General features: G+C 42.8%; 1 protein-coding gene across 1 annotated transcript in view; it reads left to right on the top strand.

Moving 5' to 3' along the window:
• Positions 1-1,757: 1,757 nt before the first annotated feature.
• Positions 1,758-16,784, top strand: part of LOC143955210 (uncharacterized) — a 30,832-nt gene continuing 15,805 nt past the window's right edge. Inside the window, 8 exon segments of the mRNA XM_077465296.1 lie at positions 1,758-2,840; positions 4,247-4,366; positions 4,804-4,974; positions 5,061-5,207; positions 5,270-5,404; positions 5,503-5,644; positions 7,245-8,499; positions 16,063-16,132. Of these exon segments, the coding sequence (XP_077321422.1) occupies positions 2,616-2,840; positions 4,247-4,366; positions 4,804-4,974; positions 5,061-5,207; positions 5,270-5,404; positions 5,503-5,644; positions 7,245-8,499; positions 16,063-16,132 (2,265 nt within the window). The 5' untranslated portion in view covers positions 1,758-2,615.

Raw genomic sequence — 16,784 nt, 5'->3', positions numbered from 1 at the left:
TGGAGGAGATCTGTCGGAGAATGTAGTTTGGATGGTGGGAGGAGAGCTGTCAGAGAATGTAGTGTGGATGGTGAAGGAGATCTGTCGGAGAATGTAGTGTGGATGGTGGAGGAGATCTGTCGGAGAATGTAGTGTGGATGGTGGAGGAGATCTGTCGGAGAATGTAGTTTGTATGGTGGGAGGAGAGCTGTCGGAGAATGTAGTTTGGATGGTGGGAGGAGAGCTGTCGGAGAATGTAGTGTGGATGGTGGAGGAGAGCTGTCGGAGAATGTAGTGTGGATGGTGGAGGAGAGCTGTCGGAGAATGTAGTGTGGATGGTGGGAGGAGAGCTGTCGGAGAATGTAGTGTGGATGGTGGGAGGAGAGCTGTCGGAGAATGTAGTGTGGATGGTGGAGGAGAGCTGTCAGAGAATGTAGTGTGGATGGTGGAGGAGATCTGTCGGAGAATGTAGTGTGGATGGTGGAGGAGATCTGTCTGGGGAATGTAGTGTGGATGGTGGAGGAGAGCTGTCGGAGAATGTAGTGTGGATGGTGGAGGAGATCTGTCGGAGAATGTAGTGTGGATGGTGGAGGAGATCTGTCGGAGAATGTAGTGTGGATGGTGGAGGAGAGCTGTCAGAAAATGTAATGTGGATGGTGCACAATGAAGGAAGAGATGGTGGCACTTTCAGCATAAAAATCAGTGTCTTTATTGAATATCCATTAAAAGCAGGGACAAGACATACATATGAATCTCTTGGAAAGTCAGCAAATGCGTTTCACACTCCTGTGCTTAATCATAGTATGGATGGTGGGAGGTGAGCTGTTGGAGAATGTAGTGTGGATGGTGGAGGAGAGCTGTCGGAGAATGTAGTGTGGATGGTGGAGGAGAGCTGTCAGAGAATGTAGTGTGGATGGTGGAGGAGATCTGTCGGAGAATGTAGTGTGGATGGTGGAGGAGATCTGTCTGGGGAATGTAGTGTGGATGGTGGAGGAGAGCTGTCGGAGAATGTAGTGTGGATGGTGGAGGAGATCTGTCGGAGAATGTAGTGTGGATGGTGGAGGAGATCTGTCGGAGAATGTAGTGTGGATGGTGGAGGAGAGCTGTCAGAAAATGTAATGTGGATGGTGCACAATGAAGGAAGAGATGGTGGCACTTTCAGCATAAAAATCAGTGTCTTTATTGAATATCCATTAAAAGCAGGGACAAGACATACATATGAATCTCTTGGAAAGTCAGCAAATGCGTTTCACACTCCTGTGCTTAATCATAGTATGGATGGTGGGAGGTGAGCTGTTGGAGAATGTAGTGTGGATGGTGGAGGAGAGCTGTCGGAGAATGTAGTGTGGATGGTGGAGGAGAGCTGTCGGAGAATGTAGTTTGGATGGTGGGGGGAGAGCTGTCGGAGACTGTAATGTGGATGGTGGAGGAGAGCTGTCGGAGAATGTAGTGTGTATGATGTGAGGGAGATCTATCGAAGACTGTAGTGTGGATGGTGGAGGATAGCTGTCGGAGAATGTAGTTTGGATGGTGGGGGGAGAGCTGTCGAGAATGTAGTGTGGATGGCGGGAGGAGATCTGTCGGAGACTGTAGTGTGGATGGTGGAGGAGAGCTGTCGGAGAATGTAGTTTGGATGGTGGGGGGAGAGCTGTCGAGAATGTAGTGTGGATGGTGGGAGGAGAGCTGTCGGAGAATGTAGTGTGGATGGTGGGGGGAGAGCTGTCGAGAATGTAGTGTGGATGGTGGGAGGAGAGCTGTCGGAGAATGTAGTGTGGATGGTGGGAGGAGAGCTGTCGGAGAATGTAGTGTGGATGGTGGGAGGTGAGCTTTCAGAGAATGTAGTGTGGATGGTGGGAGAAGAGCTGTTAAAGAATGTGCCGATCAGTGTACAATTTCAGCATCTGCCGAGATGTATGAAGTCTTGTGCATGCACAGGAGTGTTGCCATTTGGACCCGGCCAATCAAAATAGCTGATGATTGGAATCCAGAAGAAGACTGGCCAAAATCGAAACCTGGAAAAAAGACCAACCAAAGATCAAAACCTAGAAGAAGACCAATCTAAGATTGGAACACTGTTGCTTTGCTTTTTTTAAATGCTTAATTGAAGAGAAAGAGGACCCTGACCAAAATTGAAACCCAGATCCCGCAGAAGACCAGACAAAGATTCAAACCTGGAAGACGGCCCAGTGATTGAAACCCTGAAGAAGACTGGAGAAAGTTCAGAACCTGGAAGAAGAAAAGATGGAGATTCAAACCCGAAGATTGGCCAAAGATCAAAACCTGGAAAAAAGACCAACCAAAGATAGAAACCTAGAAGAAGACCAGCCAAAAATCAAAACACTGTTGCTATGGCTTTTATTTTCTTAAATGCTTCCTTACTTTAACGCAAATTGACCTTAAAAGACAAAGCAAAACAAACATAGAAAAGGACCGGACCAAAATTGAAACCCAGAAGACTGGCCGAAGATCTGACCCCAGCAGAAGACCAAAGATTGAAACCCGGAAGAAGACAGCCTACCGATCGAAAACCAGGAAGGACTGTGGTTAAAGATAAGATAATATACAATTTATAAGATAGATAAGAGTTAAGCTAAGATTTATTCTAATTGTAGAAAACTATTTCTCAATGAAATTACATGAAAGCTACGAACTTGGAAGAAGACAAGACAGAGATTGAAACCCAGAAGAAGATTGCCCAAAGGTTGAAACCTAGAAGAAGCATGGCGGAAGTTCAGAACTGGGAAGAAGACCAGACAAAGTCAAATACTGGAAGAAGACTGGCTGAAGATCAGAACATAAAGATCGAAAACCCAGGAGATATCAGGGGCCAGCAGGGGCCTCTGGGACACCGCTTTCCTAAGGTAGAGTTCAGTATAGATCTTTAGTAAACCTCATCGCTCTGGTTTGGGATCAACTGGATAGAAGAGTGGTAGCAAAGAAAGCTACAATAGCTGCACATTGGTGGGAACTATGGACACAACATTTGTTTTCTGTTGTAGAAAGGATTTTACGAGTGTGTTAGGCTGCTGCATCTGCAGAAGGTGGCACTCGCATAACAAAATTCCATCTAAATCTTTGACTTATCCAAAGCAAATCAATGATTTCAGAGTCATCTTCCATTGTTTATTTGTTCTGTTGTGTAATTTTGGAGCAAATGGAGACATCAATGCATGAAATGTAAAAAAAAAAAAAAATGATCTAAAATCTATTATTTGTCACTGGTAACCCTGTGTGTGTGTGTGTGTGTATATATATATATATATATATATATATATATATATATATATATATATAAAAAATATCTATATATCTACACTGAAACCTTGTCAGAGCACCTTCATTTTCCCTTGTATGTAAATAAATTATTTAAATATAACTTAAAATAAAAATGAAATAACAGAATATATATATATATATATATATACACACACACACACACACACACACACACACACACACACACACACACATCATGTCAACATAATTTAAAACCTAAGCAAAAAAGAAAATGAAAAAACAATTTAATATCTCGAACAGAATAAAAAAGAAAAAAAAATTAGAAACACAATATTATATTATTTATATACAAGTATATTATAAAAACTACTATACTTGTACATAAACAATATAACATTGTATTTCTATTTTCTGTTTGTTTTTCATTCTGTACTGTAAAAATGTTGTTCTCCTTCATTTATTTATGTTTTTTTTTTTTTTATTGGTTAGGTTTTAAATGAGATTTAAGCCAGGTGTGCAATAGAGCTTGCAACATAATTGAAGCATGAGACCGTGGGGAAAATGTTAAAACATGTGAGTGGCGGCTTTTACATTCTCCACAAGGTGGCGATCTCGCTTATAGTACGTGGAACGCACAGACAGGAAGTGATGTAAGGGTATATAAACAGGTAGTTCTGGGGCGAGAGGTGGGTTGAGAGGAAGTAAACAGACGTTGCTGGAATCAACAGCAGAGGAGGTAACAAGATATTTTATATCTACACCCTGTCATGTCCGTCCTCTTCCTCCATAGTCACTGTGACGTCTTTTGTTTCCAATACACACAAAGTAATATATTAAACAAAATAGTATAAACCTAAAATAAAAAGGTATTGATCAGAGTTGTACTTTAGTTTACTTTCATTGAGATTAACAAGTCCTGTAATATTGTATAAGAAGTCGCCTGAGGGGTCAGGACTCTGGAGGAACTCTGTGCAGACATTCGTCATCACAGTACAGTCCAGATAAATCTATTTTTATCATTTCTCCATAGGAAGGGGCATCTTTTGGGATTCTCGTGACTACCTCAATGAAGATGGACAAAGACCAAATCCATATGACTGAGAGAATATTAAACCTCACCCTGGAGATCATCTACCTGCTGACCGGAGAGGTGAGGAGGACTATGATCACTTGACATTAAGACCCCCATTCACACCTGAGCGTTTTGTAGCTTGACGCCTGAAGCTACAAAACGCTGGAGGGGAAAAAATCCATTATTCTCAATGGAGATGGTTCACATCTCCACTCCAAGTCGCCTGAAGCCGTACGCCTGAAGCGCAAACAAGTTTCGGACCCTTTTTTGTCGCGCGAATCGGGCTGATTTGTGCGTTTTTCTTCTTTTAACATTGGTGACCTTTTGCCCTGCGCAAATTTGCGACAAAACGCGGCAAAAATTGCTGCGAATCGCGATAAAAAATGCCGCAAATCGCGGTAAAAAACGCTTGAAAAAGCTACGCTCAGGTGTGAATGCAGCCTAAAACCTGACTACAGAAGTGAGGGGGATTCTGGGGCATCTGTAGATATAATTGTTTTTGTCGTTTTGCACAGGATTACAAAGTAGTGAAGAAAACATCCGGTGATCCATTAACACCCAGCAGCCGTCTTCACAGGACATCACCCATCACAGTACCTCCACCTCACTGCCTGACAACAGAGGTAACCAGTGCCAAGAAGATTCTAGAAGTCACCAACAAGATCATTGATCTGCTGACAGGAGAGGTGAGCGGTGCCGGGAATTCTGGGACATTGTCCAGTAACAGACAAGGGATGTGTCTGGATGGTGACTGTATCATTGTGTGTGTCAGGTTCCTATAAGGTGTCAGGATGTCACTGTCTATTTCTCCATGGAGGAGTGGGAGTATTTAGAAGGACACAAGGATCTCTACAAGGACTTCATGATGGAGAATCAGCCGCCCCTCACATCACCGGGTAAGAGGAGACTTTATTGTAAAGGAGAGAGCAGTACGGAGGTTCCACCTAGATCCCCCATCATCTGATAAACACATAGAAACAATGTATTCAGTCAGTGTGTGTGTTTCCTACAGATGGATCCAGTAATGGGAACCCACCAGAGAGATGTCCCCGTCCTCTGTATTCCCGGGATTCCACACAGGAAGGTCACACCACCCCTCTCCATCATCAGGAAGATGTAGACCTAAAAATATATTCTAAGCTATGAGATATTTTTCTTTTATGTATTTTTCTTTATCATTTTTACAAATGTATTTTACCACCTTTGGGGTTTAGGGTGAAGAACTTAAATATATCAAATTTAAGATTAAAGAGGAAGAAGAAAAGACATTGGTGAGTGGAGATCAGCAGTCTATGGAGGAGGGGGAGATGATTATGAAAATTAAACAGGAAGAATCTTCTCTACACATAGACATGAGTAAGTAAAACATGCTAAATGTAGAAACGGTATAACGTGTATTTATGGAATTTATTAGTGTAGCAAAAGAAGAGGGGGTTCCATTTACATTCTTCAATATGTGATTATGTTTCCAACAAATGAGGAGGAGATACTGTACACCATATGAAAGGTCCATCTCCATTCCTCAATATAACGTCATGTTCCCAACAAATGAGGAGGAGATACTGTACATCATATGAAAGGTCCATCTCCATTCCTCAATATAACGTCATGTTCCCAATAAATGAGGAGGAGATACTGTACACCATATGAAAGGTCCATCTCCATTCCTCAATATAATGTCATGTTCCCAACAAATGAGGAGGAGATACTGTACACCATATGAAAGGTCCATCTCCATTCCTCAATATAACGTCATGTTCCCAACAAATGAGGAGGAGATACTGTACACCATATGAAAGGTCCATCTCCATTCCTCAATATAACGTCATGTTCCCAACAAATGAGGAGGAGATACTGTACATCATATGAAAGGTCCATCTCCATTCCTCAATATAATGTCATGTTTCCAACAAATGAGGAGGAGATACTGTACACCATATGAAAGGTCCATCTCCATTCCTCAATATAACGTCATGTTCCCAACAAATGAGGAGGAGATACTGTACACCATATGAAAGGTCCATCTCCATTCCTCAATATAACACCATGTTCCCAACAAATGAGGAGGAGATACTGTACACCATATGAAAGGTCCATCTCCATTCCTCAATATAACATCATGTTCCCAACAAATGAGGAGGATATACTGTACACCATATGAAAGGTCCATCTCCATTCCTCAATATAACGTCATGTTCCCAACACATGAGGAGGAGATACTGTACACCATATGAAAGATCCATCTCCATTCCTCAATATAACGTCATGTTCCCAACAAATGAGGAGGAGATACTGTACACCATATGAAAGATCCATCTCCATTCCTCAATATAACGTCATGTTCCCAACAAATGAGGAGGAGATACTGTACACCATATGAAAGGTCCATCTCCATTCCTCAATATAACGTCATGTTCCCAACAAATGAGGAGGAGATACTGTACATCATATGAAAGGTCCATCTCCATTCCTCAATATAACGTCATGTTCCCAACAAATGAGGTGGAGATACTGTACACCATATGAAAGGTCCATCTCCATTCCTCCAATATAACGTCATGTTCCCAACAAATGAGGAGGAGATACTGTACACCATATGAAAGGTCCATCTCCATTCCTCAATATAACGTCATGTTCCCAACAAATGAGGAGGAGATACTGTACACCATATGAAAGGTCAATCTCCGTTCCTCCATGTAATGTCATATTTCCAAGTATTGAGATGGAAGAAGGTTCACCTCCATTCTTACATTAACAATGTCTTTAACGTAGAAACACTGTTACCTGGGGAGGTTTGGGTGTATTGTATTCTTAATATGCCTTGTATTCATATTTTGGAGTTATAATTGCAACCAATTCCTTGCTGAGTTCTCAGAAAGTGCTACACCAATATATATGACTAAATTGAAGACGTGAAGAATAATTATAAGATTTGTTAAACATTTCTTTCCAACAGATGGAAGTTATGTCTGGAATACCACAGAGAGAAACCTTTTATCAGACTTTTCTCAGGGAGTGAATCCCATTACTCGAAACTTGCATCACACACCTTACCATTTAGAGAGATTAATAGATCCCTCCAATCCTGAGGAATCTTCTGACCAATCACATATGGTTACTCCAGATATCCATCTGAGACCTCACACTGCGGACGGAACAATAGATCCATCTAATTCCAGCGAAACTCTACGTTTTGGAGATCACACGGGAGAGAGTCCATTGTCAAGTTTTCTGAATGGGAACACAGAGCTTGATATACACAAGAAAAATAACACAGCTGAACGTTCCTATAAATGTTCAGAGTATGGCGAGCGTCCTTTTTCTTGCTCAGAGTGCGGGAAATGTTTCATTCAGAATGCAGACCTTCTAAAACATCAGAGAATTCACACGGGTGAGCGTCCTTTTTCCTGTTTAGAGTGTGGGAAATGTTTCAGTTGTAAAGGAAAACTTACTCTACACCAGAAAATTCACACAGATGAGCGTCCCTATTCATGCGTGGAGTGCGGGAAGTGTTTCACGGAGAAAGGAAACCTTATTGCACACCAGAGAAGTCACACGGGTGAACGTCCGTTTTCCTGTTCAGGGTGTGGAAAATGTTTTTCTGAGAAAGGAAACCTTAATAGACACCAGAGAATTCACTCTGATGAGCTCCCTTTTTCATGCCAAGAGTGCGGGAAATGTTTCCCCGAGAAAGGAAAACTTATTGTACACCAGAGAAGTCACACGGGCGAGCGTCCATTTTCCTGCTTAGAGTGCGGAAAGTCTTTTACTGAGAAAGGAAAACTTATTGTGCACCAGAGAAGTCACACTGGCGAGCGTCCGTTTTCCTGTTCAGTGTGCGGAAAAGGTTTTACAGAGAGAGGAAAAGTTATTAGACACCAGAAAATTCACACGGGTGAGCGTCCTTTTGCTTGTTTAGAGTGTGCGAAATGTTTCACTGAGAAAGGAAAACTTATCATACACCAAAGAATCCACACTGGTGAGCGTCCGTATGCTTGTTTAGAGTGCGGGAGATGTTTTACTCAGAAGAGTATACTTCTTAGACACCAGACTATTCACACTGGAGAAAATCCATTTTGCTTTTCAGAGTGCGGAAGATGTTTCTCTAGGAAAGGAAGCTTGGTTGGACACCAGAAAATTCACACTCGGGATCGACCGTTTATATGTTGAGAATGTGGGAAGCCTTTGTCAAATACAGATAATCTAATAAGGCAACTGATCAGTCAGTAGAACAACTGTGTGAATAAAGATACATTTATAGAGAGGAACATCCTCGCAAAACTTATACTTCAGTTATAGTTGAAGTGCGATGGTCTGCCACTGTGTAAAGATGCACATGGTGTCTGTCTCAGCAGGGAGAGTGTCTGCAATTGATTAAAGTCAGGCCCGTGTTGCCAGCAAAAGGGAGTCTTCTCTAGTCAGGGTTTCGCTCCTGTGAAAGTAGTTTGAAGCCTGACGTGGAGAGAACCTGTCCAGGCCTGTCTGGTCTACACAGGCAGTCCACCAAGCCAGATGTCTGAGAGTTGGAGATTAGATAGTGGAGTCAAGCAACTGGCAGTATGTGAGCAGAGTAGAGGTCCAGTTGGGAGACTGATGGAACATGTCCAGTTGGCTGAGTGATGGAACATGTCCAGTTGAGAGTTTAATGGAACAGGTCTCGTCAGGTGAGGGATGGAACAGGTCCAGTTGAGAGTTTAATGGAACAGGTCTCCTCAGGTGAGGGATGGAACAGGTCCAGTTGGGAGTGTGATGGAATAGGTCCAGTTGGGAGTGTGATGGAATAGGTCCAGTTGGGAGTGTGATGGAACAGGTGCAGTTGGGAGACTGAAGGAACAGGTCCAGTTGGGAGACTGAAGGAACATGCCCAGTTGGGAGACTGAAGGAACATGCCCAGTTGGGAGACTGATGGAACAGGTCCAGTTGGGAGACTGATGGAACAGGTCTAGTCGTGTGAGCAATGAAACATGTCCAGTTGGGACACCGATGGAACATGTCCATTTGGGAGACTTATGGAACAGGTCCATTTGGGAGACTTATGGAACAGATCCATTTGGGAGACTAATGGAACAGGTCCATTTGGGAGACTGATGGAACAGGTCCATTTGGGAGACTGATGGAACAGGTCCATTTGGGAGACTGATGGAACAGGTCCATTTGGGAGACTGATGGAACAGGTCCAGTTGGAAAACTAAATGAACAGGTCCAGTTGAGAGGCTGATGGAACAGATCTAGTTGGGTGAGGGATGGAACAGATCTAGTTGGGTGAGGGATGGAACAGATCTAGTTGGGTGAAGGATGGAACAGGTCCATCTGGGAGACTGATGGAAGATGTCCAGTCTGGCGAGTGATGGAACAGGTCCAGTTGGGAGACTGATGGAACAGGTCTAGTCAGGTGAGTGACGGAACAGGTCCAGTTGCGAGACTGATGGAACAGGTACAGTGGGGCCAGTGATGTAACAGGTCCAGTTGGGAGGCTGATGGAACAGGCCTAATAGGGTGAGTGATGAAACAGGTCCAGTGGGAAATTCATGGAACATGACCAGTTGGGAGACTGATGGAACAGGTCCATTTGGGAGACTAGTGAAACAGGTCTAGTCAGGTGAGTGACGGAACAGGTCCAGTTGGGAGACTGATGGAACAGGTCCAGTCAGGCGACTGATGGAACAGGTCAATTCGGGTGATGAGAAAATTAGGCAACTCTATCTTAAGGAAGCATAGACAGAGCTGTACAACTAGTCAGGAGTCTGAAATACATTTGCATTTATTGTTGTGCTAAACAACCCCTGCGTGGGCAGAACACTGTATTACAATGATGTGTGAATGAATAAAGCCCTAAAACAGACTTTGCTACATGGACTAAATCCTTGGAAATCTCTTCATTTTTTTTCAATTCTATATTTTTGTAAGAGTTTATAGCGCAGAGGTCTTCAAACTTTCTAAACAAAGGCCCAGCTGACTGCCCTTTAGACTTAAGGCTGGGCTGTGGGAGTAGAAAATGGTGTCAGTGAAAAGAATACTGCTCCATCAATGGTGCCCGTGAGAAGAGTAGTGTCTAATCTTTCGTGTCAGTGGGAGGTATAGTTCCTCATTACTGGTGTCAGTGGGAGAAATTGTGTCCCAAGGGCCAGATAAAGGCAAGCAAAGGGCCGCATTCAGCCCCCGAGCCACGGTTTGGAGACCCATGTTATAGAGTATGACAATACAGAAAACAAAATGATAAAATCAGCAAATCCCAGGTACAGACATTCAGCCAGGTGTGTCTCGTAAAGAGAAAAAAGAAAACATTAGATGACAAATCTTGGGAAAGTGCCATGAGTTGGGGAGATGAATCATTGGTAGTATGTTCCATAAGTCAATATGAGGGTGTTCTCATAGCAGAAATAAAGTATTTCCATAAACCTTTGCCACATCAGACTGGGTAAGGTCGGAAGGGTATGTGGGACACAAAAGCCAATAGCCATGTAACATGTTATATTTGAAACAAAACTACTCTTGGGGTAAGAAGACAGAAAAAAGCAAATAAAAGAAAAAACCTCATCCAATCTCATTGGTCAACGGCAGGAGAGATGGTGGCTGATAAGGGATGAGAGGGGGAGGGGAAAGAAAAAATAAACCCTCAGAGTCTAAATCAGGGGTCTCTAAATGTCTAAGAAAAGGGCCAGTTAATTGTCCTAATTTTAGGGGGGGGGGGGGGGGGCACTGTGACCAGTGGAAGAAGAAAATGCCATGGTGTCAGTGAGAGGAATAGTGTCACATCATTGCGATCAGAAGGAGGAATCGTGTCCCATCATTGGTATCAGTGGAAAGAATAGTGCTCCATCATTGGTATCAGTAGGAGGAATAGTGCCCCATTGTTGGTATCAGTGAGAGGCATAATGCCCCATCATTGGTATCAGTGGGAGGCATAGATTCCCATCATTGGTATCAGTGGAAAGAATAGTGCTCCATCATTGGTATCAGTGGGAGGAATAGTGTCCCATCATTGGTATCAGTGGGAGGAATAGTGTCCCATCATTGGTATCAGTGGGAGGAATAGTGTCCCATCATTGGTATCAGTGGGAGGAATAGTCCTTTATTATTGGTATCGGTAAGAGAAATAGTGCTCCATCATTAGTATCAGTGGGAGGAATAGTGTCCCATCATTAGTATCAGTGGGAGGAATAGTCCTTTATTATTGGTATCGGTAAGAGAAATAGTGCTCCATCATTAGTATCAGTGGGAGGAATAGTGCCCCATTGTTGGTATCAGTGGGAGACATAGTGTCCCATCATTGATGTCAGTCGGAGGCATAGTGTCCCATCATTGGTGTCAGTGGGAGGAATAGTGTCTCATCATTGGTGTCAGCGGAGGAATAGTGCTCCATCATTGGTATCAGTGGGAGGAATAGTACTCCATCATTGGTGTCAGTGGGAGGAATAGTGCTCCATCATTGGTGTCAGTGGGAGGAATAGTGCCCCATCATTGGTATCAGTGGGAGGAATAGTGTCCCATCATTGGTGTCAGTGGAAGGAATAGTGTCCCATCATTGCTATCAGTGGAATGAATAATGCTCCATCATTGGTATCAGTGGGACTAATAGAGCCTCATCATTGGTATCTATGGTAATATTAGTGCCCTATCGTTGGTGTCAGTGGGAGAAATATTGCACCATTGTCGGGGAAAGTGGGGAGAATAGTGCCTCATCATTGATGTCAGTGGGAGGAATAGTGTCCCATCATTGGTATCAGTGGGAGGAATAGTGTCCCATCTTTGGTATCAGTGGAAGGAATAGTGTCCCATCATTGGTATCAGTGGGAGGAATAGTGTCCCATCATTGGGAGGAATAGTGCTCCATCATTGGTGTCAGTGGGAGGAATAGTGTCCCATCATTGGTATCAGTGGGAGGAATAGTGTCCCATCATTGGTATCAGTTGAAGGAATAGTGTCCCATCATTGCTATCAGTGGGAGGAATAGTGCCCCATCATTGGTATCAGTTGAAGGAATAGTGTCCCATCATTGCTATCAGTGGGAGGAATAGTGCCCCATCATTGGTATCAGTGGGACTAATAGATCCTCATCATTGGTATCTATGGTAATATTAGTGCCCTATCGTTGGTGTCAGTGGGAGAAATATTGCACCATTGTCGGGGAAAGTGGGGAGAATAGTGCCTCATCATTGATGTCAGTGGGAGGAATAGTGTCCCATCATTGGTATCAGTGGGAGGAATAGTGTCCCATCATTGGTATCAGTGGGAGGAATAGTGTCCCATCATTGGTATCAGTGGAAGGAATAGTGCCCCATCATTGGTATCAGTGGGAGGAATAGTGCTCCATCATTGGTATCAGTGGGAGGAATAGTGCTCCATCATTGGTGTCAGTGGGAGGAATAGTGCCCCATCATTGATATCAGTTGAAGGAATAGTGTCCCATCATTGCTATCAGTGGGAGGAATAGTGCCCCATCATTGGTATCAGTGGGACTAATAGAGCCTCATCATTGGTATCTATGGTAATATTAGTGGTATCGTTGGTGTCAGTGGGAGGAATATTGCACCATTGTCAGGGAAAGTGGGGAGAATAGTGCCTCATCATTCATGCTAGTGGATACCCTACATGTCAAACCTTGAATTTGCATGTGGCCGTGAAATGGTGACAAACTTCAGTACCCTATATTTTCTATAGGCGATGCTTTAAAAGCCCCTTATAGGTCATCAGTTTAGCATTACAGAGGAGGTCTGGTAGTAGAAACATTGCTCATTCCGGCACGTGCAGCGATATGTAACGTGTATTGCAATCAATATTTTCAGGAGTGGGCATCTGGATGCGCACGTTTATGTTTGTATGTGAGTATACAGTTAGGTCCATATATATTTGGACACAGGCACAATTTAAGTTTTTTTTTTCCAGGTATTTACCAAAACGTATTCAAGCTATAGTTATATAATTGATATGGGCTGAAAGTGCACACTCTCAGGTTTAATTTGAGTGTATGTACATCCAAATCGGAGGAAGGGTTTAGGAATTAGAGCTCTTAAGAATAGCCACCCCCCTTTTTTTAAGGGACCAAAAGTAATAGGACAATTGAATCAAAAGCGGTTTCATGGCCAGGTGTGGGCTACTCCCTTCATTATTTCTTTATCAATTAAGCAGGTAAAAGGTCTGGAGTTGATTCTAAGAGTGGTATTTGCATTTGGAATCTATTGCTGTGAACCTACATCATGCGTTCAAAGGAGCAGTCCATGCAATTGAAACAGGCCATTGTAAGGCTTCAAAACTAAACAAATCCACCAGAGAGATAGCAGCAACATTGGGAGTGGCCAACTCAACAGTTTGGTACATTCTGCGGAAGGAAGAACGCACTGGTGAGCTCAGCAACATAAAAAGGCCGGTACGTCCATGGAAGACAGTAGTGGTGGATGATCGCAGGATCCTCTCTATGGTAAAGAAAAAACCATTCACAACATCTAGACAAGTAATCAAGAGAAGACTTCACGAGGGCAAATACAGAGGGTTCACCACAAGGTGCAAACCATGCATAAGCCTGAAGAATAGAAAAGCCAGATTAGACTTTGCCAAAAAACATCTAAAAAAAGCCAGACCAAGTCTGGAAAAGCATTCTTTGGACGGATGAAACTAAGATTAAAGCGGAGGTCCACCCTAAAGTGGACCTCCACTCATTGGAACCCTCCCCCCCTCCGGCACCACAATTGGCACCTTTCAGGGGGGAGGGGGGTGCAGATACCTGTACAGTACAGGTATTCTGCACCCACTTCCGGGATAGCTCTCTGCGGAAAGGGGCGTAGATTACGCCCCTTTCCGCAAGTGCCCCACTGCCTGCTGGGAAACACACAGATCCCAGAGGCAGCGGGGACCGTCCTTATTGTGCAGCGCGATTTGCGCATGCGCAGTAGGGAGCCGGGAAATTAAGCCGAAAGGCTCCATTTCCTGATTCCCATACCCAAGATGGCGGCGGCAGCACCCGACAGACGATCTAGAGATCGGCTTCGGGTGCCGACATCGCGGGTGCGCTGGACAGGTAAGTGTCACTATTTTAAAAGTCAGCAGCTGCAGTATTTGTAGCTGCTGGCTTTTAAAAAAAAAAAAAAAAAAAAACGCGGAGTCCCGGCGGACTCCCGCTTTAATCTTTACCAGAATGACGGGAAGAAAAAAGTGTGGAGAAGGCTTGGAACAGCTCATGATCTGAAGCATACAACGTCCTCTGTAAAACATGCATGGCTTCCAGTGGCACTGCATCATTGGTGTTTATTGATGTGACAGAAGAAAGAATCAGCCGGATGAATTCTGCAGTGTTTAGAGATAGACTATCAGCCAAGATTCAGCCAAATTCAGTTGATTGGATGGCGCTTCACAGTACAGATGGACAGTGATTCAAAACACACTGCAAAAGCAACCCAGGAGCTTCTGAAGGAAAAGAAGTGGAATATTCTGCAATGGCCGAGTCAGTCACCTGATCTCAACCCCCATTGAGCATGCATTTCACTTGCTGAAGGCAAAACTAAAGGCAGAAAGACCAACAAACAAAGAACAACCGAAGACAGCTGCAGTTAGAGCCCGGCAAAGCATCAGAAAGGAGGAAACAGTCTTTGGTAATGAACATTTTATTTATGTCTGCACTTCACATTCATTTGTATTGTTTGGTTTTAATTTTATAAATTTTTAGGGCTCGTGCACACTGCATCTCAAAGAAGCGGCTCCTACAGGCTTTTGAGCTCTCATTTTTTTTTTCTGAAAACTCCCCTCCATGTTAGCCAATGTGTCCATGCACACTATGGCTTTTTCAGGAGTTTACAGGCATATGCTCCTACAGGCAGAAAAAATCCCCCACCAAACTCGCGTTTTTGAGAGTAGCTTTCGAGCAGAAAAGACGCCTAAGTGCAGCAAAGAAGCTCAAGGAAGCTCGAAAATTCACAAAAAAAATTAAAAAAATGAGCAAAGGGGAGCGTTTGTGAAAAAGAGTTAATATCGGTGACTAAAATATTTTTTTCGACTAAATTAATACTATTTTAGTCGACTAAAATAGGACTAAAACTTAAACAATTCAGATGACTAAAATACGACTAAAACGAAATAACATTTTAGTCAAAACACTAAAATACAACTAAAACTAAAATGTAATTTTAGTCAAAAGACTATGACTAAAACGAAATTGAATTTATATCACAGCAGCTAAATCTGTGTCTGTAGCGCATGTTCAAACCTTAAGACCTTAAGACCTTAAATAATAAACATGTTATCAGATTTTTACTCCTGGAATATACAATGTTTGGCAGTTCTAAAGAAATAATGCATTAAAATGTAACTAAACCCATTCGATTTTAGTAGACTAAAATGTACTGGAGATTTTAGTCACTTAATTTTGACTAAAACAAAAACAACTCAGATGACTAAAACAAAAATGGCATTTTAGTCAAAAGACTAAAATAAGATTAAAACTAAAATGGCATTTTAGTCAAAAGACTAAAACTAAATCGAAATTTTAAAAGCACAAACAAAGCACGAGTTTCTCCAAGCTTTTGGACAGAGAAATAAAAGCTCAAATGCCTGTAAAAGCAGCTTTTTTTTTTTTTTGAGCTGCGGTGTGCATGTTCTCTTTGGATGAAGCTACAGGGCAAACCATCAGTAGAAAGGCCAGGAGGACCTGAAAAAAACAGTTGTTTCGTGGGGTGTGAATGTAGAGACAGGAAGTGATGTAAGGTACAGACAGGAAGTGATGTAAGGTACAGACAGGAAGTGATGTAAGGTACAGACAGGAAGTGATGTAGATGTATAAACAGGAAGTTCTGGGTGAGAGGTGAGTCGGGAGGAAATAGAGAGGAAACATTGCTGGAACTGGCAGCCGAAGCGGTAATAAGATCTTATTTTATATTTACACCCAGTAGTAACCCCCCCCCGTCATGTCCGTCCTTTTCTTCCATAGTCATTGACGTCTTTTATCTCCAGCAGATGCTGATACATACTCATATATACTTTGTATAGTTATTAAATGGAATCCTCAGAACAAAACAAAAACATAGGTAGACGTAACGCCGTATCTCCTTTCTATTTCTGAAAGCACTAAAAATATCCACCCATTTGGCTATCAAGGTCCACAACCATCTCCTCAGGTGATCACGGCATGGAGAGATCATCAATCTGCTGATAGAGAAGAAATATGGAATATTATGGGAGGTCACATGATATTATTCAGATCTCTGAACTTAAATTGTAGCTAAACCAAAAGTTTTCTTCTTGTATAGGATAAAGCAGAGACTGGTTATAACTAAAGATGGGCTCAGGCGTGTTGGAAACCCCGCGTGCCCGATCCCACCCAGAAGCCGAAACTGCAAACGGCTAATCACAGGTATTGAGACATTTCCCGATCTGTGTAATGGGCACATGGGGTTTTCGAACTTGCTCAAGCCCAACTCTATTTATAACCCTTTCAATATCGTATTGCTATGTCTCCCATTAGTAACTTCACTTGCTGTTCAGTAGACCTAACAGGAAACAACAGCCA

Source organism: Lithobates pipiens, unplaced genomic scaffold (assembly GCF_037356315.1).
Source record: "Lithobates pipiens isolate NorthernLeopardFrog02 unplaced genomic scaffold, aLitPip1_a1.2 Scaffold_35, whole genome shotgun sequence".
Taxonomy (NCBI): Eukaryota; Metazoa; Chordata; class Amphibia; order Anura; family Ranidae; genus Lithobates; species Lithobates pipiens.
This window is presented reverse-complemented; position numbering and strand designations above follow the sequence as displayed.